The sequence below is a fragment of the Ranitomeya variabilis genome, chromosome 7 (genome assembly GCF_051348905.1).
Source record: "Ranitomeya variabilis isolate aRanVar5 chromosome 7, aRanVar5.hap1, whole genome shotgun sequence".
In the NCBI taxonomy this organism is placed as follows: domain Eukaryota; kingdom Metazoa; phylum Chordata; class Amphibia; order Anura; family Dendrobatidae; genus Ranitomeya; species Ranitomeya variabilis.
The window spans coordinates 10,891,648-10,913,773 of NC_135238.1; the positions used below are offsets into that span (position 1 = coordinate 10,891,648).

The 22,126-nt window shown below is 56.8% G+C and overlaps 1 protein-coding gene across 4 annotated transcripts; it reads left to right on the plus strand.

Annotated features, from left to right (window-relative positions):
• The first annotated feature begins 4,422 nt into the window (after window positions 1-4,422).
• ALDOA (aldolase, fructose-bisphosphate A) lies at window positions 4,423-16,627 on the plus strand. 4 transcript variants are annotated; one of them, XM_077273970.1, is made up of 9 exons: window positions 4,423-4,557; window positions 14,185-14,307; window positions 14,556-14,767; window positions 14,845-14,899; window positions 15,189-15,349; window positions 15,434-15,517; window positions 15,609-15,783; window positions 15,858-16,057; window positions 16,227-16,627. In XM_077273970.1, exons 2-9 carry the CDS (start codon window positions 14,196-14,198, stop codon window positions 16,320-16,322), a joined length of 1,095 nt encoding a protein of 364 aa, XP_077130085.1. In that variant the 5' UTR covers window positions 4,423-4,557; window positions 14,185-14,195; the 3' UTR covers window positions 16,323-16,627. The 4 variants fall into 4 exon arrangements, with proteins under 4 accessions (XP_077130085.1, XP_077130086.1, XP_077130087.1 ...); XM_077273971.1 differs by lacking the exon at window positions 4,423-4,557 and adding an exon at window positions 12,440-12,736; XM_077273972.1 differs by lacking the exon at window positions 4,423-4,557 and adding an exon at window positions 12,718-12,736 and having other exon boundaries at window positions 14,141-14,307.
• The last annotated feature ends 5,499 nt before the right edge of the window (window positions 16,628-22,126 follow it).

Here is a 22,126-nt window from a genome sequence, read left to right on the forward strand (position 1 = left end):
ATCCAATGTCTCCTCCCGCAGATCTCGCCCTCCCTCGTGTCGCCCTCCCTCGTGTCGCCCTCTGAGGTCTTAGCCCCCTGTTAGGTAACGGGATCTCCCCGCTATGTCTTCAGATGCGGGGTGTAACCCTTTACGAGTTTGCCCTTGGCTGACCTTTCCCCCCGGTATATTTAGCGCCCGCCGCCTCCTACTTACATGAATGTATTGATCGGATATAAATAGAGATTCTATTAGTGCTGGCAGGAAGCGGCTCCCTGGTGCCCGGGTAATGTCGCCCCCAGGGACGCGGCGCGGGGCGAGCAGTCTGTACAGTAATGTAATTAGCAGGAAGCTGCTGGCGGTAATGACTCCCCGGAGCCGCCGCTCGCTGACACCGACCACGGGGAACCAGCCGCTCCTGCCAAGCTGCAGATTTGGTCTTCAGAAGTTCAGGAAACACCTTTGCAATATGGCAGCCGCACCGTGGTGGTCTGCATGCAGCGATGGGGTTAATGTGAGGAAAGGATCCCTGGTGGTCTGTGGTAATGAAGGGGTTAATGTCAGTGTCCCTGGTGATCTAGGGCAGTGAATGTTATCAAGAGTCCTTTTAGTCACGAGTCAGAGTCCGTTTCCCTGCTGGTCTGGGGCACTGATGGGGTTAATGTCTGTTTCCCTGGTGGTCTGAGGCACTGATGGGGTTAATGTCCATTTCCCTGGTGGTCGGGGCAGTGATGGGGTTAATGTCAGTTTCCCTGGTGGTCTGGGGCACTGATGGGGTTAATGTCTGTTTCCCTGGTGGTCGGGGCAGTGATGGGGTTAATGTCAGTTTCCCTGGTGGTTGGAGCAGTGATGGGGTTAATGTCCGTTTCCCTGGTGGTCTGGGGCACTGATGGGGTTAATGTCCGTTTCCCTGGTGGTTGGAGCAGTGATGGGGTTAATGTCCGTTTCCCTGGTGGTCGGGGCACTGATGGGGTTAATGTCCGTTTCCCTGGTGGTCGGGGCAGTGATGGGGTTAATGTCAGTTTCCCTGGTGGTCTGGGGCACTGATGGGGTTAATGTCTGTTTCCCTGGTGGTCTGGGCACTGATGGGGTTAATGTCCGTTTCCCTGGTGGTCAGGGCACTGATGGGGATAATGTCCGTTGCCCTGGTGGTCTGGGGCACTGATGGGGTTAATGTCTGTTTCCCTGGTGGTCTGGGGCACTGATGGGGTTAATGTCTGTTGCCCTGATGGTCGGGGCACTGATGGGGTTAATGTCTGTTTCCCTGGTGGTCGGGGCACTGATGGGGTTAATGTCTGTTTCCCTGGTGGTCTGGGCACTGATGGGGTTAATGTCTGTTTCCCTGATGGTCGGGGCACTGATGGGGTTAATGTCTGTTTCCCTGGTGGTCGGGCACTGATGGAGTTAATGTCTGTTTCCCTGGTGGTCTGGGGCACTGATGGGGTTAATGTCCGTTTCCCTGGTGGTCGGGGCACTGATGGGGTTAATGTCCGTTTCCCTGGTGGTCGGGGCACTGATGGGGTTAATGTCCGTTGCCCTGGTGGTCTGGGGCACTGATGGGGTTAATGTCTGTTTCCCTGGTGGTCTGGGGCACTGATGGGGTTAATGTCTGTTTCCCTGATGGTCGGGGCACTGATGGGGTTAATGTCCGTTTCCCTGGTGGCAGGGGCACTGATGGGGTTAATGTCTGTTTCCCTGATGGTCGGGGCACTGATGGGGTTAATGTCTGTTTCCCTGGTGGTCAGGGCACTGATGGGGTTAATGTCTGTTTCCCTGGTGGTCTGGGGCACTGATGGGGTTAATGTCCGTTTCCCTGGTGGTCGGGGCACTGATGGGGTTAATGTCCGTTTCCCTGGTGGTCTGGGGCACTGATGGGGTTAATGTCTGTTTCCCTGGTGGTCGGGGCAGTGATGGGGTTAATGTCTGTTTCCCTGGTGGTCGGGGCACTGATGGGGTTAATGTCTGTTTCCCTGGTGGTCTGGGGCACTGATGGGGTTAATGTCTGTTTCCCTGGTGGTCGGGGCACTGATGGGGTTAATGTCTGTTTCCCTGGTGGTCGGGGCAGTGATGGGGTTAATGTCTGTTTCCCTGGTGGTCGGGGCAGTGATGGGGTTAATGTCTGTTTCCCTGGTGGTCGGGGCACTGATGGGGTTAATGTCTGTTTCCCTGGTGGTCTGGGGCACTGATGGGGTTAATGTCTGTTTCCCTGGTGGTCGGGGCACTGATGGGGTTAATGTCCGTTTCCCTGGTGGTCGGGGCAGTGATGGGGTTAATGTCTGTTTCCCTGGTGGTCGGGGCACTGATGGGGTTAATGTCTGTTTTCCTGGTGATCGGGGCACTGATGGGGTTAATGTCTGTTTCCCTGGTGGTCGGGGCAGTGATGGGGTTAATGTCTGTTTCCCTGGTGGTCGGGGCACTGATGGGGTTAATGTCTGTTTCCCTGGTGGTCGGGGCAGTGATGGGGTTAATGTCTGTTTCCCTGGTGGTCGGGGCAGTGATGGGGTTAATGTCTGTTTCCCTGGTGGTCAGGGCACTGATGGGGTTAATGTCTGTTTCCCTGGTGGTCTGGGGCACTGATGGGGTTAATGTCCGTTTCCCTGGTGGTCGGGGCACTGATGGGGTTAATGTCCGTTTCCCTGGTGGTCTGGGGCACTGATGGGGTTAATGTCTGTTTCCCTGATGGTCGGGGCACTGATGGGGTTAATGTCCGTTTCCCTGGTGGTCGGGGCACTGATGGGGTTAATGTCTGTTTCCCTGATGGTCGGGGCACTGATGGGGTTAATGTCTGTTTCCCTGGTGGTCAGGGCACTGATGGGGTTAATGTCTGTTTCCCTGGTGGTCTGGGGCACTGATGGGGTTAATGTCCGTTTCCCTGGTGGTCGGGGCACTGATGGGGTTAATGTCCGTTTCCCTGGTGGTCTGGGGCACTGATGGGGTTAATGTCTGTTTCCCTGGTGGTCGGGGCACTGATGGGGTTAATGTCTGTTTCCCTGGTGGTCGGGGCACTGATGGGGTTAATGTCTGTTTCCCTGGTGGTCTGGGGCACTGATGGGGTTAATGTCTGTTTCCCTGGTGGTCGGGGCACTGATGGGGTTAATGTCTGTTTCCCTGGTGGTCGGGGCACTGATGGGGTTAATGTCTGTTTCCCTGGTGGTCGGGGCAGTGATGGGGTTAATGTCTGTTTCCCTGGTGTTCGGGGCACTGATGGGGTTAATGTCTGTTTCCCTGGTGGTCTGGGGCACTGATGGGGTTAATGTCTGTTTCCCTGGTGGTCGGGGCACTGATGGGGTTAATGTCCGTTTCCCTGGTGGTCGGGGCACTGATGGGGTTAATGTCTGTTTCCCTGGTGGTCGGGGCAGTGATGGGGTTAATGTCTGTTTCCCTGGTGGTCGGGGCACTGATGGGGTTAATGTCTGTTTCCCTGGTGGTCTGGGGCACTGATGGGGTTAATGTCTGTTTCCCTGGTGGTCGGGGCACTGATGGGGTTAATGTCCGTTTCCCTGGTGGTCGGGGCACTGATGGGGTTAATGTCTGTTTCCCTGGTGGTCGGGGCACTGATGGGGTTAATGTCTGTTTTCCTGGTGATCGGGGCACTGATGGGGTTAATGTCTGTTTCCCTGGTGGTCGGGGCACTGATGGGGTTAATGTCCGTTTCCCTGGTGGTCTGGGGCACTGATGGGGTTAATGTCTGTTTCCCTGGTGGTCGGGGCAGTGATGGGGTTAATGTCTGTTTCCCTGGTGGTCGGGGCACTGATGGGGTTAATGTCTGTTTCCCTGGTGGTCTGGGGCACTGATGGGGTTAATGTCTGTTTCCCTGGTGGTCGGGGCACTGATGGGGTTAATGTCTGTTTCCCTGGTGGTCGGGGCAGTGATGGGGTTAATGTCTGTTTCCCTGGTGGTCGGGGCAGTGATGGGGTTAATGTCTGTTTCCCTGGTGGTTGGGGCACTGATGGGGTTAATGTCTGTTTCCCTGGTGGTCTGGGGCAGTGACCTGCTGTGGTGGGCCTTATGGTGGATAAGAGCTCCTGTATTTCAGCCTTTGATCTCGATGCCTGAGCTGCATGTAGGACCTTAGGTGTGACAGTGACCCCCTCGGCCATGTTGGGCCGATGTCCCATGGGTGGTCAGGAGCCCCCCGGGCCCGGACTGTTTGAGGTATGCAGCCATCTGCAGAGCAATGTCTGCGCTGGGTGAGAGGCCACTGGTGGAGTCGGGGTGGGATGTCCCCTAACATGGGGCGGTTGGCCTCCACCTCTTGGGGCTTTTGCCCTCCTGTGTATCGGAGGGGTACAGGCTGGACCTGGGTAGAACAATGAGGGCACAGATGCCATACTTCGATGCCGGGCAGACGCCACGAGGAGCCTCTTCACCTCCTGTGAATGTCACCGTCTCTCCGATTTCACATGCCGAGGACTCGGGCTATATTTACTCGGGTGGGAAAAGGTCAGGGGTTCTCCATGAAGGTCACTGACAAACGCTTCATACCAAGGAGGCCGCCTTTATAAACCACCCAGCGCGCAGAGGCCGGGCACTCAGAGCCGAGTCACCGACTAACCGCCTGCTTCTCCAGAGCACCAGGTAAGAGGTGGGGGCACAGAGTACGATGTGAGGAGGTGGGGGGCACAAAGTACGATGTGAGGAGGTGGGGGGCACAAAGTACGATGTGAGGAGGTGGGGGGCACAGAGTACGATGTGAGGAGGTGGGGGGCACAGAGTACGATGTGAGGAGGTGGGGGGCACAAAGTGCGATGTGAGGATGCGGGGGCACAGAGTACGATGTGAGGAGGTGGGGGGCACAAAGTGCGATGTGAGGATGTGGGGGCACAGAGTACGATGTGAGGAGGTGGAGGCACAGAGTATGATGTGAGGAGGTGGAGGCACAAAGTGCGATGTGAGGAGGTGGGGACACAGTACGATGTGAGGAGGTGTGGGCACAAAGTGGGATGTGAGGAGGTGGGGACACAGTACGATGTGAGGAGGTGTGGGCACAAAGTGGGATGTGAGGAGGTGGACACAGTACGATGCGAGGAGGTAGGGGGACAAACAGCAATGTGAGGACGTGGGTGGCACACAGTGCGATGTGAGGAGGTGGGGGACCCAAAGTACGATGTGAGGAGGTGGGAGACACAGAGTACGATGTGAGGAGGTGGGGGACAGAGTACGATGTGAGGAGGTGGGGGACACAAAGTACGATGTGAGGAGGTGTGGGCACAAAGTGCGATGTGAGGAGGTGGGGGGCACACAGTGCGATGTGAGGAGGTGGGGGCACAAAGTGCGATGTGAGGAGGTTGGGGGTGCAGAGTACGATGTGAAGAGGTGGGGGCACAAAGTGCGATGTGAGGAGGTGGGGGGCACAAAGTACGATGTGAGGAGGTGGGGGGCACAGAGTGCTATGTGAGGAGGTGGGGGGCACAGAGTACGATGTGAGGAGGTGGGGGGCACAAAGTACGATGTGAGGAGGTGGGGGGCACAGAGTACGATGTGAGGAGGTGTGGGGCACAGAGTGCTATGTGAGGAGGTTGGGGGCACAGAGTACGATGTGAAGAGGTGGGGGCACAAAGTGCGATGTGAGGAGGTGGGGGACACAGAGTGCGATGTGAGGAGGTGGGGGCACAAAGTGCGATGTGAGGAGGTTGGGGGCAGACTGCTATGTGAGGATGTGGGGGACACAGAGTGCGATGTGAGGAGGTGGGGGACACAGTGCGATGTGAGGAGGTGGGGGACACAGAGTGCGATGTGAGGAGGTGGGGGCACAGAGTACGATGTGAGGAGGTGGCACAAATTACGATGTGAGGAGGTGTGGGCACAAAGTGCGATGTGAGGAGGTGGGGGCACAAAGTACGATGTGAGGAGGTGGGGGACACAAAGTACGATGTGAGGAGGTGTGGGCACAAAGTGCGATGTGAGGAGGTGGGGGGCACACAGTGCGATGTGAGGAGGTGGGGGCACAAAGTGCGATGTGAGGAGGTTGGGGGCACAGAGTACGATGTGAAGAGGTGGGGGCACAAAGTGCGATGTGAGGAGGTGGGGGACACAGAGTGCGATGTGAGGAGGTGGGGGCACAAAGTGCGATGTGAGGAGGTTGGGGGCACAGAGTGCTATGTGAGGATGTGGGGGACACAGAGTGCGATGTGAGGAGGTGGGGGACACAGAGTGCGATGTGAGGAGGTGGGGGACAGAGTGCGATGTGAGGAGGTGGGGGCACAGAGTACGATGTGAGGAGGTGGCACAAATTACGATGTGAGGAGGTGGGGGCACAAATTATGATATGTGGGGTCAGAGGTCACAAAGTACGATGTGAGGGGCTGGGGGTCACAAAGTACGATATGTGGGGTCATGGGTCACAAAGTATGATATGTGGGGTCGGGGGTCGCAAAGTACGATATGTGGGGTCATGGGTCACAAAGTACGATATGTGGGGTCGGGGGTCACAAAGTACAATGTGAGGAGGTGGGGGCACAAAGAAGAATGTGAGGGGCCGGGGGGGCACATAGTACGATGTCAGGGGCCGGAGGGCACAAAGTACGATGTGAGCATGATGTGAGAGTTGGGGGGCATGATGTGAGGGGCCGGGGCTGGGGGGCACAATGTGAGTATGATGTGAGGGGCTGGGGGGGCACAAAGAAGAATGTGAGGGGCACATAGTACGATTTCGGGCCAGGGGGAGGGCACAAGGCATGATGTGAGGGGCCGGAGGGCACAAAGTACGTTGTGAGGGGTTGGGGGGGCACGAAGTATGATGTGAGGAGGTGGGGGGCACAAAGTATGAGGTGGGGGGCATCCAGGATCATTCCAGCACTGGGGATGTGACACTGCAGTGTAGCCGTCACATGGATGTGATCTGTATCCTCATATCTATTATCTATGTAAAAAATGGAACAGCGCACAATACACAAAGTCAGGGGGCAAAGACCCCAATACAAATGATGCGCTGCTTGTAAAAATATATAAGGAAGATAAAGCCGGCAGTGCCAATATCTACCAATAAAGAAAGTGGAGATTATTTACCCCATGTGATGTTTTGGTTGCAATTAACCTTTATTCTTTGAGAGACATCGTCACAACAAATAATCTCCACTTTATTTATCGGTAAATATTGGCGCACTGCCGGCGTAATGTTATCAATCTATATCTATCTATATCTATCTATCGATCTATCTATTATCTATCTATCGATCTATCTATTATCTATCTATCTATCTATTATCTATTTATTATCTATATCTATCTATCATTTATTATCTATCTATTATCTATCTATTATCATTATCTATCTATATCTATCTATTATCATCTATCTATCTATCTATCTATCTATCTATCTATCTCTATCTATTGTCATCTATCTATCTCTCCTCTTTCTCTCTCCTTCCTTCTCTCCATCCGCCGTGTGTTTGGTAATGTCTCCATGTTTCCGCCTCCTTCCTCTTTGCACCATTTCTTGCTTTCTCCATCCTCGCGGTCACTTCCTCTCGGTTGATGTCGCGGGTGATCAGATGCCAGTTTGTTGCCCTGTATAGGCCACATATTGCTCCCATGATGGCGGTATTCGCCCTGTCTGTCCACGGCTGGCGTGTCATCCACATGTTATCACGGCCTTTCCCGCTGCTCCGGGGGTCCTTGACAGTAGATTTGATCTGTCACATGACAGCTGCAGCCAATCACTGGCCCCAGGGGTGACTTTTGCATGTTCAGGATATGACCGCTTGGGCCAGTGATTGGCTGCAGAGGTCAGGTGATGGAGGGGGTAGAGCTGGTTGTGCGATTATTAACCCATTATCCCCTAGTGTATCCTCACCCCTCCCCTGCAGACTGTGAGCCCTCGCGGGCAGGGTCCTCCCTCCTTATGTACCCGTGTGCCTTGTTTTTTGCTCATGTTTATTGTACTTGTCTATATTTGCCCCCTTCTCACATGGAATAAATGGCGCTATATAAATGAATGATATCAGCCCTGTAGGGAGCGCTGCGTCGGCCTCTGCCAGGGCCGCTGTGGGCACAGTCGCCCGTTTCTGTGCCATGTGTTTACACTCCCATTGTACCTGGCCGGGCGCGGGCGGGTGGGCCGGACTCCAGGTGGCGGGGATTGCTCAGCACTTTCTTGTGCCCCCGCTGCCCCTCCTCTGCTCGGTGCCTGTCCTACGTGTGCGCTGTCACGCTGGCAGCGGCGCCTGCTTACCGTAATTACTCATCTCTACCGTAATTCCCTCGCAGGCCCCCGCCACCAGTGCAGCTGCTCCTGGCCGGTGGGGGGCATTGTCATAGCCCCCAATATCCCGCTGACTGGCACATTCCTCATTCGGCCTATAATCCCATAGCACAAAACTGCGGGGACAAGTCCAGACCGCTCGTATTGTCTCCTTCCAGACCGCCCCAGGGTGTTGTGCTCGCCCCCACCCACCGCGCCTAGTGTATGGGGGGTGAAGGGGAAGCTTAAAGGGATTGTCTGCGATCAGGAAACATGGCCGCTTCCTTCCACAAACAGCGCCAGCCCTGACTAAGGCTTGTGTCTGGACTGATGTGAATGGGCCAGAGCTGCAGTACACCATACGGCCTGTGGGCAGGGGTGGCGCACTCCAGGCGGCCTGTCCTGTAATACTACGCTTTCCCTGTCGGGTTCCTGCATTTTCAGGGGGGCTGGTGACCTCTTTGCCCCCCGTGATGGTAATTACGAGCCGGTGTGAGTAGAGGTCCCCCCAGCTCGTAGACCCTCACTGATGATGTGCCCCCTGAAGCCCCCGCTAAGGTCCTGACAGCACAGACATGGCAGGGTCGTGTCACTCTCGCCCACCGGACGACCCCGGCTGGCAGCTGCCGTTCTGTAAAGGTCACAGCTATTTCTGGGCCCTGGAGATGGAGCTCAGGTTCTGTCACCCGACAGCTGCTAAGTCCGGACCCCCAGCATCGCTCGTATCCCTGTGACCCGGCCGGGGGGCTGTGTCGCCCCCTCACTTCTCAGACAAGACCCTTCCAGGGCTAAGTTTAAAGGCAAAGTCTGGGAAGGAAACTGAATGGCTTCTTACACCCTGGGGTCACTGTACCTAGGGGCGGAGGTCTGGCCTCTTACACCCTGGGGTCACTGTACCTAGGGGTGGAGGTTTGGCCTCTTACACCCTGGGGTCACTGTACCTAGGGGGCGGAGGTCTGGCTTCTTACACCCTGGGGTCACTGTACCTAGGGGTGGAGGTCTGGCTTCTTACACCCTGGGGTCACTGTACCTAGGGGTGGAGGTCTGGCTTCTTACACCCTGGGGTGACTGTACCTAGGGGTGGAGGTTTGGCCTCTTAAACCCTGGGGTGACTGTACCTAGGGGGCGGAGGTCTGGCCTCTTACACCCTGGGGTGACTGTACCTAGGGGTGGAGGTTTGGCCTCTTACACCCTGGGGTCACTGTACCTAGGGGTGGAGGTTTGGCCTCTTACACCCTGGGGTCACTGTACCTAGGGGTGGAGGTTTGGCCTCTTACACCCTGGGGTCACTGTACCTAGGGGTGGAGGTCTGGCCTCTTACACCCTGGGGTCACTGTACCTAGGGGTGGAGGTTTGGCCTCTTACACCTTGGGGTCACTGTACCTAGGGGTGGAGGTCTGGCCTCTTACACCCTGGGGTCATTTACCTAGGGGCGGAGATCTGGCCTCTTACACCCTGGGGTCACTATACCTAGGGGCGGAGGCCTGGCCTCTTACACCCTGGGGTTACTGTACCTAGGGGTGGAGGTCTGGCCTCTTACACCCCGGGGTCACTGTACCTAGGGGTGGAGGTCTGGCCTCTTACACCCTGGGGTCACTGTACCTAGGGGGCGGAGGTTTGGCCTCTTACACCCTGGGGGTCACTGTACCTAGGGGTGGAGGTCTGGCCTCTTACACCCCAGGATCACTGTACCTAGGGGTGGAGGTCTGGCCTCTTACACCCTGGGGTCACTGTACCTAGGGGTGGAGGTCTGGCCTCTTACACCCTGGGGTCACTGTACCTAGGGGTGGAGGTCTGGCCTCTTACACCCTGGGGTCACTGTACCTAGGGGTGGAGGTCTGGCCTCTTACACCCTGGGGTCTCTGTACCTGCATCTGATAAGAGATGAGTTTTGGGTGCAGAAATGTCTGCAGCAAACACTGAACATAGGGCCGCAGTCACCGCACATGAGCCGGAGGAAACTGTGAGCAGCAGCAGCATCAGGCGTTGGTGGTATAGTGGTGAGCATAGCTGCCTTCCAAGCAGTTGACCCGGGTTCGATTCCCGGCCAACGCAGGAAATGGTTTTTGTTTTTTTTTTTTTTTTTTATAAAGGGCAACAAGAAATGTCATACTGTAAATATTAGAACAATGGAGAAATCCTCCTATCACATCACCATGAGATGCTCTGCAGTCTCTGTGAGATGCTCTGCAGTCTGTGAGATGCTCTGCAGTCTGCGAGATGCTCTGCTGTCTGTGAGACGCTCTGCAGTCTGTGAGATGCTCTGCAGCCTGTGAGATGCACTGCTCTGTGAGATGCTCTGCAGTCTGTGAGGGCTCTGCTCTTTGTGAGATGCTCTGCAGTCTGTGAGATGCTTTGCTGTCTCTGTGAGATGCTCTGCAGTCTGTGAGATGCTCTGCTGTCTGTGAGATGCTCTGCTCTCTGTGAGATTCTCTGCTGTCTGTGAGATGCTCTGCAGTCTGTGAGATGCTCTGCAGTCTGTGAGATGCTCTGCAGTCTGTGAGATGCTCTGCTGTCTCTGTGAGATGCTCTGCTGTCTCTGTGAGATGCTCTGCTGTCTGTGAGATGCTCTGCTCTCTGTGAGATGCTCTGCAGTCTGTGAGATGCTCTGCAGTCTGTGAGATGCTCTTTCTCTGTGAGATGCTCTGCTGTCTGTGAGATGCTCTGTCTCTGTGAGATGCTCTGCAGTCTGTGAGATGCTCTTTCTCTGTGAGATGCTCTGCAGTCTGTGAGATGCTCTGCAGTTTGTGAGATGCTCTGCAGTCTGTGAGATGCTCTTTCTCTGTGAGATGCTCTGCAGTCTGTGAGATGCTCTGCAGTCTGTGAGATGCTCTTTCTCTGTGAGATGCTCTGCAGTCTGTGAGATGCTCTTTCTCTGTGAGAAGCTCTGCAGTCTGTGAGATGCTCTGCAGTCTGTGAGATGCTCTGCAGTCTGTGAGATGCTCTTTCTCTGAGATGCTCTGCAGTCTGTGAGATGCTCTGCAGTCTGTGAGATGCTCTTTCTCTGTGAGATGCTCTGCTCTCTGTGAGATGCTCTGCTCTCCGTAAGATGCTCTGCAGTCTGTGAGATGCTCTTTCTCTGTGAGATGCTCTGCAGTCTGTGAGATGCTCTGCTCTCCGTAAGATGCTCTGCAGTCTGTGAGATGCTCTGCAGTCTGTGAGATGCTCTGCAGTCTCTGTGAGATGCTCTGCAGTCTGTGAGATGCTCTGCAGTCTGTGAGATGCTCTGCAGTCTGTGACATGCTCTGCTCTCTGTGAGATGCTCTGCAGCCTGTGAGATGCTCTGCAGTCTGTGAGATGCTCTGCAGTCTGTGAGATGCTCTGCTCTGTGAGATGCTCTGCAGCCTGTGAGATGCTCTGCAGCCTGTGAGATGCTCTGCAGTCTGAGATGCTCTGCTCTCTGTGAGATGCTCTGCAGTCTGAGATGCTCTGCTGTCTGTGAGATGCTCTGCAGTCTGTGAGATGCTCTGCTCTCTGTGAGATGCTCTGCTGTCTGTGAGATGCTCTGCTCTCTGTGAGATGCTCTGCAGTCTGAGATGCTCTGCTCTCTGTGAGATGCTCTGCAGTCTGTGAGATGCTCTGCTCTCTGTGAGATGCTCTGCAGTCTGTGAGATGCTCTGCTCTCTGTGAGATGCTCTGCAGTCTGTGAGATGCTCTGCAGTCTGTGAGATGCTCTGCAGTCTGTGAGATGCTCTGCAGTCTGTGAGATGCTCTGCAGTTTGTGAGATGCTCTGCAGTCTGTGAGATGCTCTGCAGTCTGTGAGATGCTCTGCAGTCTGTGAGATGCTCTTTCTCTGTGAGATGCTCTGCAGTCTGTGAGATGCTCTTTCTCTGTGAGATGCTCTGCAGTCTGTGAGATGCTCTGCTCTCCGTAAGATGCTCTGCAGTCTGTGAGATGCTCTGCAGTCTGTGAGATGCTCTGCAGTCTCTGTGAGATGCTCTGCAGTCTGTGAGATGCTCTGCAGTCTGTGAGATGCTCTGCTCTCTGTGAGATGCTCTGCAGCCTGTGAGATGCTCTGCAGTCTGTGAGATGCTCTGCAGCCTGTGAGATGCTCTGCAGTCTGTGAGATGCTCTGCAGTCTGTGAGATGCTCTGCAGTCTGTGAGACGCTCTGCAGTCTGTGAGACGCTCTGCTCTCTGTGAGATGCTCTGCTGTCTGTGAGATGCTCTGCAGTCTGTGAGATGCTCTGCAGGGGGGGGTCTGGGTACCGGAAGGTTGGGGGAGGGGGGAGGTGACTGGCGTTTCCTCGTGCTGTCACGTACGGCTGATGACGTCACCGCTGGCTCTGTGTGTCACGTCCTCCATCCCTGGTATACATGATAACTGCAGGGCGCCGTGCTCTGGCCTCGTGTTACTAGCATAGTCTGCTCTGCGTGGGACTACAGGTCCCAGCCAGCCCTGGTGAATGTGTGCGTGCCCCACCCCCTCTGTAGGATGACCTTCAGCCTCTGCAGCAAAGAATGGCGCTGTGCAGTGCGTGTCCCTTTAAGTGGAAGCCCCGCCCCTCAGCCTGTTACTTGACGTTCTATCATAGAACCCCGAGTGTCAGTCCGCAGGAGGAGAGCAGAGAGGTGAGAGCTGCGGAGAACCGGGGAGGGGAGAACCGGGGAGAGAGCTGCGGAGGGGAGAGAGCTGCGGAGAACCGGGGAGGGGAGAACCGGGGAGGAGAGCAGAGAGGTGAGAGCTGCGGAGGGGAGAGAGCTGGGGAGAGGGAAGAACCAGGGAGAGGGGAGAACTGGGGAGGTGAGCAGAGAGGTGAGAGCTGCGAAGAACCGGGGAGAGGGGGGGAGAACCGGAGAGGGGAGAACCGGGGAGAGGGGGGAGAACTGGGGAGGAGAGGTGAGAGCTGGGGAGAGGGAAGAACCGGGGAGAGGGGAGAACTGGGGAGGTGAGCAGAGAGGTGAGAGCTGCGGAGAACCGGGGAGAAGGGTGAGTGCGGCCAGGGGTGTGACACTGGGCGAGGAGGGCATGAAGGAAGGGCCACAGTGTGGAGGGCGAGGAAACGCGTGGTGAGGGGTGATGATCAGGGAGGTTGGGGCCGATGGTCAGATCCTGGAGGCCGATGGTGAGGGGGGTGGTTGGGGGCCAATAGCGAGGTGGGGTGCTGGCAGCTGCTGGTGAGGGGGTGGTGGTCTTTGGGGGGGGGGAGCAATGGCAAGGTGAGGTCCAGTGATGAGAGGGAAGGAGTTGGGGACGGGTAATGGCAGAGTCCCATGATGATGACGGTGAGGTGGGGGACGGGGGTCAGTGGTTGGATCCTGATGATGAGTGGGGGAGTCTGTCTGTGGGGCTGATGGCGAGATGGGGGGCAATAGTCAAGTCCTAAAGGCTGATGGCAAGGCTGAGGCTGATGATGAGGGGGCTAGTGAGGGGCCATTGGGCAGGGACTAGGGTGATGACAAGAAGGATCCGGGGGGGTTTCGGGTGTGGAAGCTTTTGGGGATTGCTGTGATGGCAAGGCAGGAGGGGGTCCTGGGGGGCAGCTGGTGGGCCGTACCCTGTACTGTTGGCACACGGTGGGTTAATGCAGTGGGCTCTGTGCCATCCTCCTGAGGTGAGGGATGCTGGGCAGGAGGCGGCCGGCAGTGCAGGGGTTAAGGCCGCTGTGCTGGACCGGGCCGCTGTCGTCCTGCGGAGCTGCGCTCTGCTTCGGTTTCCTCAGGGATTCTGCAACATTTTTTTTTTTTTTGCTTCATCATTTCCGTGATGCGGTGACATCATTAACCCCTCGTGGGCCGCTGTTGCCGCCTGTCCTCTACGTATCCTTCACTGTCAGGGCATCTCCTGCTGCGGCGCTTCTTGTGGATCCGCTAGTGGCGTCCGTATTTGTGGCCGCACAGTGGGGGAGGGGCGCCGTCCATTATCGCTGCAGGGACTCGTTACTGTGACTAGTGATCTGGGCCACCTGGTGCTCACGGTGCGGTATCCTGGCACTGCTGGGGTTAACGTTCGTCCTCTGGTCTATCTGGATTTAGGACTATTGACTGACAACAACCCCCATCCTCCGCTCTATCCGCAGAACGCATCGCCATGCCTACCGAATACCCCGCCTTTACTGCGGAGCAGAAGAAGGAGCTCCATGACATCGCCCAGCGCATTGTGGCTACCGGCAAGGGGATCCTGGCGGCCGACGAGTCCACCGGTAAGTGTCATGTCTGCCGCCCCATGACCACTTTAATGGAATGTTTATTCTAAATCCATCGCCATAGCAACTAAAAACAAAAGTCGGCCATATTGGAGTCTGGCGTGAAATGAGTTGGCCTTCCTTAAAGGGAACCCGTCATGTGCAAAAAAAAAAAAAAAAAAAATGCTGTTTACCAGCAGACATAGTGGTACCCGGCCGCCATACTGCCCGCGCGGCTACCGGCTGACCCTGCCCTCCCTCCACAGGAAGCATCGCCAAGCGCCTGAACTCCATCGGAGCAGAGAACACGGAGGAGAATCGCCGCTTCTACCGCCAGCTGCTGTTCACCGCCGACGAGCGAGTCAACCCCTGCATCGGCGGCGTCATCCTGTTCCACGAGACGCTGTACCACAAGACTGACGACGGCACGCCATTCACCAAGGTCATCAAGGACAAGGGGGCGATCGTAGGCATTAAGGTAAGCGGTGCCCGCGGGCGGCACACCGAGCCAATGCTCTCAGCGGCCGGTCATCCATGCTTGTTCTCCTTCTTCAGGTGGACAAAGGTGTTGTCCCTCTTGCCGGAACCAACGGAGAGACCACGACACAAGGTAAGGAGCGGTGAGAGGCCGGCGGGTGATCCCCAGGTGGCACCCCGCCTGCTGTAATGCTGCGGCCGCTTCTTAAGATGGCAGTCTCCACCCAGAGGCTCTCCAGCAGTTGCAAAACTACAACTCCCAGCATTCTTAGACAACCACGGGCTTGTCGGAAGTTGTAACTCTTTTGTCAAAGCGGATAATCTTGGGGGGAGACACCCGGCACGCTAGGTGCGGTGATTATCAGAACACTGGCCCCGTAGAATGAGCGCCCCCTGGTGGTCTCCCGTTCTTCTTCCTGCAGGTCTGGACGGCCTTTCTGAGCGCTGCGCCCAGTACAAGAAGGACGGTGCCGACTTCGCCAAGTGGCGCTGCGTGCTGAAGATCTCCGACCACACACCCTCCCATCTCTCAATCATAGAGAATGCCAACGTCCTGGCCCGCTACGCCAGCATTTGCCAGCAGGTACGGCCACATAGGCCTGTGAAGGGTTAGGAGTTCCCCCCCGTTATCAGTGCAGGACCCCTGAGCTTCTTCTTGTTCCTGTAGAACGGCATTGTCCCCATTGTGGAGCCTGAGGTCCTCCCCGACGGTGACCACGATCTGAAGAGGTGCCAGTACGTTACTGAGAAGGTGAGCGCGGCGGGCGGTGGAGCTGCGGCAGAGCGGGCGGTGGAGCCGCGGCGGACACCACAATGTTCTAACCACATCTGTATGGTTTTAGGTCCTGGCTGCCGTATACAAAGCCCTCAGCGACCACCACATCTATCTGGAGGGAACTCTGCTGAAGCCCAACATGGTGACCCCCGGACATGCCTGCACCAAGAAGTACAGCCCCGAGGAGGTCGCCATGGCAACAGTTACCGCCCTGAGGCGCACCGTGCCTCCCGCCGTCTCTGGTAAGAGGGGGGGATTTTAGAGGTGGTCGGAGGAGGCGGTCCTGGCCGTGACTCATGGCGTCCCCTTCGTGCAGGTATCACTTTCCTGTCTGGAGGTCAGAGCGAGGAGGAAGCCACAGTTCACCTGAACGCCATCAACAAGTGCCCCCTGCACAAGCCCTGGCCCCTGACCTTCTCCTATGGCCGTGCCCTGCAGGCCTCTGCCCTCAAAGCCTGGGGTGGCAAGAAGGAGAACGTCAAGAACGCCCAAGAGGAGTACACCAAGCGCGCGCTGGTAGGTGAAAGCGTCCGCCGCTGCAGTACTCCACGTGTCCACTAGGTGTCATACAACTGTCAGCATGTCTCCTGCTCAGCACACCTCCAGAGCTGCGCTCACAATTCTGCAGGCTACTGATTAGACCTCTTCAAAGCACTAATTATTCTTTATTTTTCTATTCTTTCAGGCCAACAGCCTGGCTTGCCAAGGCAAGTACGTGTCCACCGGCCAGGCAGGAGCCGCAGCCGGAGAGTCTCTGTTCGTGTCCAACCATGCCTATTAGATGTCATTACCAACCCCCCATTCTTCATGTTGGTGTCACTGGATGCTGTTTCTGTATATTGTAGTGTGAGCCCCCCACCTCTAGCTGTAAACTGCTATTCCCAGCGGCAGAGTATTACACGGTTAACCTTAGAGAGCGAAGCCGGTGGAGTGTCGCCGCTCTGCTGGCTGATGTGTGACAGTGCGGAGGGTGTGAATGGTGAGTGCAGCGGCTGCAGAGCGAGTGCTCGTGGCTCTGTCCTCGGCTCTGAGTCACGTCTAACTTATGTCACTGCTGGTGAAGCCTCAATAAAGCCGGTCGATGAACCTCTCGCCTCTCATTTATTTATATGGGGTCGCAGATTTAATTTGGGTTGGAGGGGCGGTGTTGTGTGAAGCCGGCCCGCGAGCTGTGCCTGCCCCGGATTCAGTGGGGGCCGGTACCTGCTAGGATTGGGGCTGATAACAGCAGTTATACCCCCTTCCACATTGAGGTGACCAGCGCCTGTGACATCTACATCACTGGCCCCATGATCATCGCTATGGGGGCCCCGGGCCACCTGTAATCCCTGGCGGGGGGTTGGCACCGATGCTGAGCAGCTCCGACATCACAGACTAGTCCCAAAACTATAGATTCACAAACATTGGTACGTAACGCAGCGCCACCTGGTGGGTAATCTGTGAAGTGTCACGTCCCATGGTGCTGGCTGCCTGGATCCACTGGACTTGGGGTCCTCCGTGCTGTGGGGTCTCCATAGTAATGAACCGGCGGCTTCTCCCTTTTGTGCCATCACGTCCATAGACGAGAGATGACACTGACCGCGGTAGGAGGAGCGGGGGCCGTGCGCTCCTACACAGCCCGAGTGCCCAAAAAATGGCCGCTGTCCATCAGACACTGCACCTACCTCCAAAACTGGCTGACAAATGAAGAAAATAGCTCACAACTTCAAAACCTCATGTTCCTGTTGGGCGTGGCGCTGCCCCTTGGCTGACCCTCCCTGGGTCTGTGGTGAGGCGGCTGGTAGAACGTTATGAGGTCACAGATGAGACGACGGTGATGTCATCACAGCCTCAGGCCACGCTCCTCCGTCTTCTATTACTCCCAACTTCCTCGTCTTTCATCATAAACACAAATCCGGCGGCCGAATCGTCAACTGCTCCTCCCGAAATGCAAATAAAGATTTATCTGCCCGGCGATTATACGCCCGTCAGCCATAACAATAAAACCAGCCGCCTAACACCATGGTCACAGGTGACGCAGAAAACCGGCCCAACGTCATCACGGTCCAGTTCTGATGCTCGTGTGCCCATTATAAAAACCTATCAGGTGCGATGCTCTGCGGATCCCGACACCTTTTTATCACAGCTGCGATGCTCTGCGGGTCCCGACACCTTCCTATCACAGGTGCGATGCTCTGCGGGTCCCGACACCTATCTGTCACAGCTGCGATGCTCTGCGGGTCTCGACACCTTCCTATCACAGGTGCGATTCTCTGTGGGTCCCGACACCTTTCTATCACAGGTGCGATGCTCTGCGGGTTCTGACACCTTCCTATCACAGGTGCGATGCTCTGCGGGTTCTGACACCTTCCTATCACAGGTGCGATGCTCTGCGGGTTCTGACACCTTCCTATCACAGGTGCGATTCTCTGTGGGTCCCGACACCTTTCTATCACAGGTGCGATGCTCTGCGGGTTCTGACACCTTCCTATCACAGGTGCGATGCTCTGCGGGTTCTGACACCTTCCTATCACAGGTGCGATGCTCTGCGGGTTCTGACACCTTCCTATCACAGGTGCGATGCTCTGCGGGTTCTGACACCTTCCTATCACAGGTGCGATGCTCTGCGGGTCCCTACACCTTCCTATCACAGGTGCGATGCTCTGCGGGTCCCGTCACCTTTCACAGGTGCGATGCTCTGCGGGATCTGACACCTTCCTATCACAGGTGCGATGCTCTGCGGGTTCTGACACCTTCCTATCACAGGTGCGATGCTCTGCGGGTTCTGACACCTTCCTATCACAGGTGTGATGCTCTGCGGGTTCTGACACCTTCCTATCACAGGTGCGATGTTCTGCGGGTCCCGATACCTTCCTATCACAGGTGCGATGCTCTGCGGGTCCCGTCACCTTTCACAGGTGCGATGCTCTGCGGGATCTGACACCTTCCTATCACAGGTGCGATGCTCTGCGGGTTCTGACACCTTCCTATCACAGGTGCGATGCTCTGCGGGTTCTGACACCTTCCTATCACAGGTGTGATGCTCTGCGGGTTCTGACACCTTCCTATCACAGGTGCGATGTTCTGCGGGTCCCGATACCTTCCTATCACAGGTGCGATGCTCTGCGGGTCCCGTCACCTTTCACAGGTGCGATGCTCTGCGGGATCTGACACCTTCCTATCACAGGTGCGATGCTCTGCGGGTTCTGACACCTTCCTATCACAGGTGCGATGCTCTGCGGGATCTGACACCTTCCTATCACAGGTGCGATGCTCTGCGGGTCCCGACACCTTCCTATCACAGGTGCGATGCTCTGCGGGTCCCGTCACCTTTCACAGGTGCGATGCTCTGCGGGATCTGACACCTTCCTATCACAGGTGCGATGCTCTGCGGGTTCTGACACCTTCCTATCACAGGTGCGATGCTCTGCGGGTTCTGACACCTTCCTATCACAGCTGCAATGCTCTGCGGGTCCTGACACCTTTCTATCACAGGTGCGATGCTCTGCATGTCCTGACACCTTTCCTCTTCCCAGGGGAGGGTTTTCTGCTGCGTTGACACTAGACACCGTGCGTTCTTGTGTAAAACCTGACCATTAACTAGGAATGAAGTGCCCCGATCTCGGCCACCCCGGGACCAGAATGCTCCATAGGCCCACTCCGCATAGGAAAGACATGCTGGCCGAGGCTGGAAAGGTGTCTGGGAGACCAAAACTCGGATCTCCCCCTCCCAGCCAGAGACTCTCACACTTTTCCTGATTGATCATGGACCTGGAAGCCTCCGAGTAGGGCTCAACCTCAGACATCAGCCACCCTGCCTCCTCTCAAGAATACAAAAAGACATATCAGCACCCTCCGTATACCGGGAACACCACACAGGACACTCCGTATACCGGGAACACCCCACAGGACCCTCCGTATACCGGGAACACCCCACAGGACCCTCCGTATACCGGGAACACCACACAGGACCCTCCGTATACCGGGAACACCCCACAGGACCCTCCGTATACCGGGAACACCCCACAGGACCCTCCGTATACCGGGAACACCACACAGCACCCTCCGTATACAGGGAACACCACACAGGACCCTCCGTATACGGGGAACACCCCACAGGACCCTCCGTATACGGGGAACACCACACAGGACCCTCAGTATACCGGGAACACCACACAAGACCCTCCGTATACAGGGAACACCACACAGGACCCTCTGTATACCGGGAACACCACACAGGACCCTCCGTATACCGGGAACACCACACAGGACACTCCGTATACCGGGAACACCCCACAGGACCCTCCGTATACCGGGAACACCCCACAGGACCCTCCGTATACCGGGAACACCCCACAGGACCCTCAGTATACCGGGAACACCACACAGGACCCTCCGTATACAGGGAACACCACACAGGACCCTCCGTATACAGGGAACACCACACAGGACCCTCCGTATACGGGGAACACCCCACAGGACCCTCCGTATACCGGGAACACCCCACAGGACCCTCCGTATACCGGGAACACCCCACAGGACCCTCCGTATACGGGGAACACCCCACAGCACCCTCCGTATACCGGGAACACCCCACAGGACCCTCCGTATACCGGGAACACCCCACAGGACCCTCCGTATACCGGGAACACCCCACAGGACCCTCCGTATACCGGGAACACCCCACAGGACCCTCCGTATACCGGGAACACCACACAGGACCCTCAGTATACCGGGAACACCCCACAGGACCCTCCGTATACCGGGAACACCACACAGGACACTCCGTATACCGGGAACACCCCACAGGACCCTCCGTATACCGGGAACACCCCACAGGACCCTCCGTATACCGGGAACACCACACAGGACCCTCAGTATACCGGGAACACCCCACAGGACCCGCCATATACCGGGAACACCCCACAGGACCCTCCGTATACCGGGAACACCCCACAGGACCCTCCGTATACCGGGAACACCTCACAGGACCCTCCGTATACCGGGAACACCACACAGGACCCTCCGTATACCGGGAACATCACACAGGACCCTCCGTATACCGGGAACACCACACAGGACCCTCCGTATACCGGGAACACCACACAGGACCCTCCGTATACCGGAAACACCCCACAGGACCCTCCGTATACAGGGAACACCACACAGGACCCTCCGTATACCGGGAACACCACACAGGACCCTCCGTATACCGGGAACACCACACAGGACCCTCCGTATACCGGGAACACCCCACAGGACCCTCCGTATACAGGGAACACCACACAGGACCCTCCGGATACCGGGAACACCCCACAGGACCCTCCGGATACCGGGAACACCACACAGGACCCTCCGGATACCGGGAACACCACACAAGACCCTCCGTATACCGGGAACACCACACAGGACCCTCCGTATACAGGGAACACCACACAGGACCCTCCGTATACAGGGAACACCACACAGGACCCCCCGTATACAGGGAACACCACACAGGACCCTGCGTATACAGGGAACACCACACAGGACCCTGCGTATACCGGGAACACCACACAGGACCCTGCGTATACCGGGAACACCCCACAGGACCCTCCGTATACCGGGAACACCACACAGGGCCCTCCGTATACCGGGAACACCACACAAGACCCTCCGTATACAGGGAACACCCCACAGGACCCTCCGAATACAGGGAACACCACACAGGACCCTTCGTATACCGGGAACACCCCACAGGACCCTCCGTATACCGGGAACACCCCACAGGACCCTCCGTATACCGGGAACATCCCACAGGACCCTCCGTATACCGGGAACACCACACAGGACCCTCCGTATACAGGGAACACCACACAGGACCCTCCGTATACAGGGAACACCCCACAGGACCCTCCGTATACCGGGAACACCACACAGGACCCTCAGTATACCGGGAACACCCCACAGGACCCTCCGTATACCGGGAACACCACACAGGACACTCCGTATACCGGGAACACCCCACAGGACCCTCCGTATACCGGGAACACCCCACAGGACCCTCCGTATACCGGGAACACCACACAGGACCCTCAGTATACCGGGAACACCCCACAGGACCCGCCGTATACCGGGAACACCCCACAGGATCCTCCGTATACCAGGAACACCCCACAGGACCCTCCGTATACCGGGAACACCTCACAGGACCCTCCGTATACCGGGAACACCACACAGGACCCTCCGTATACCGGGAACATCACACAGGACCCTCCGTATACCGGGAACACCACACAGGACCCTCCGTATACCGGGAACACCAGACAGGACCCTCCGTATACCGGGAACACCCCACAGGACCCTCCGTATACCGGGAACACCACACAGGGCCCTCCGTATACCGGGAACACCACACAGGACCCTCAGTATACCGGGAACACCCCACAGGACCCTCCGTATACCGGGAACACCACACAGGACCCTCCGTATACGGGGAACACCCCACAGGACCCTCCGTATACCGGGAACACCCCACAGGACCCTCCGTATACGGGGAACACCACACAGGGCCCTCCGTATACGGGGAACACCCCACAGGACCCTCCGTATACCGGGAACACCACA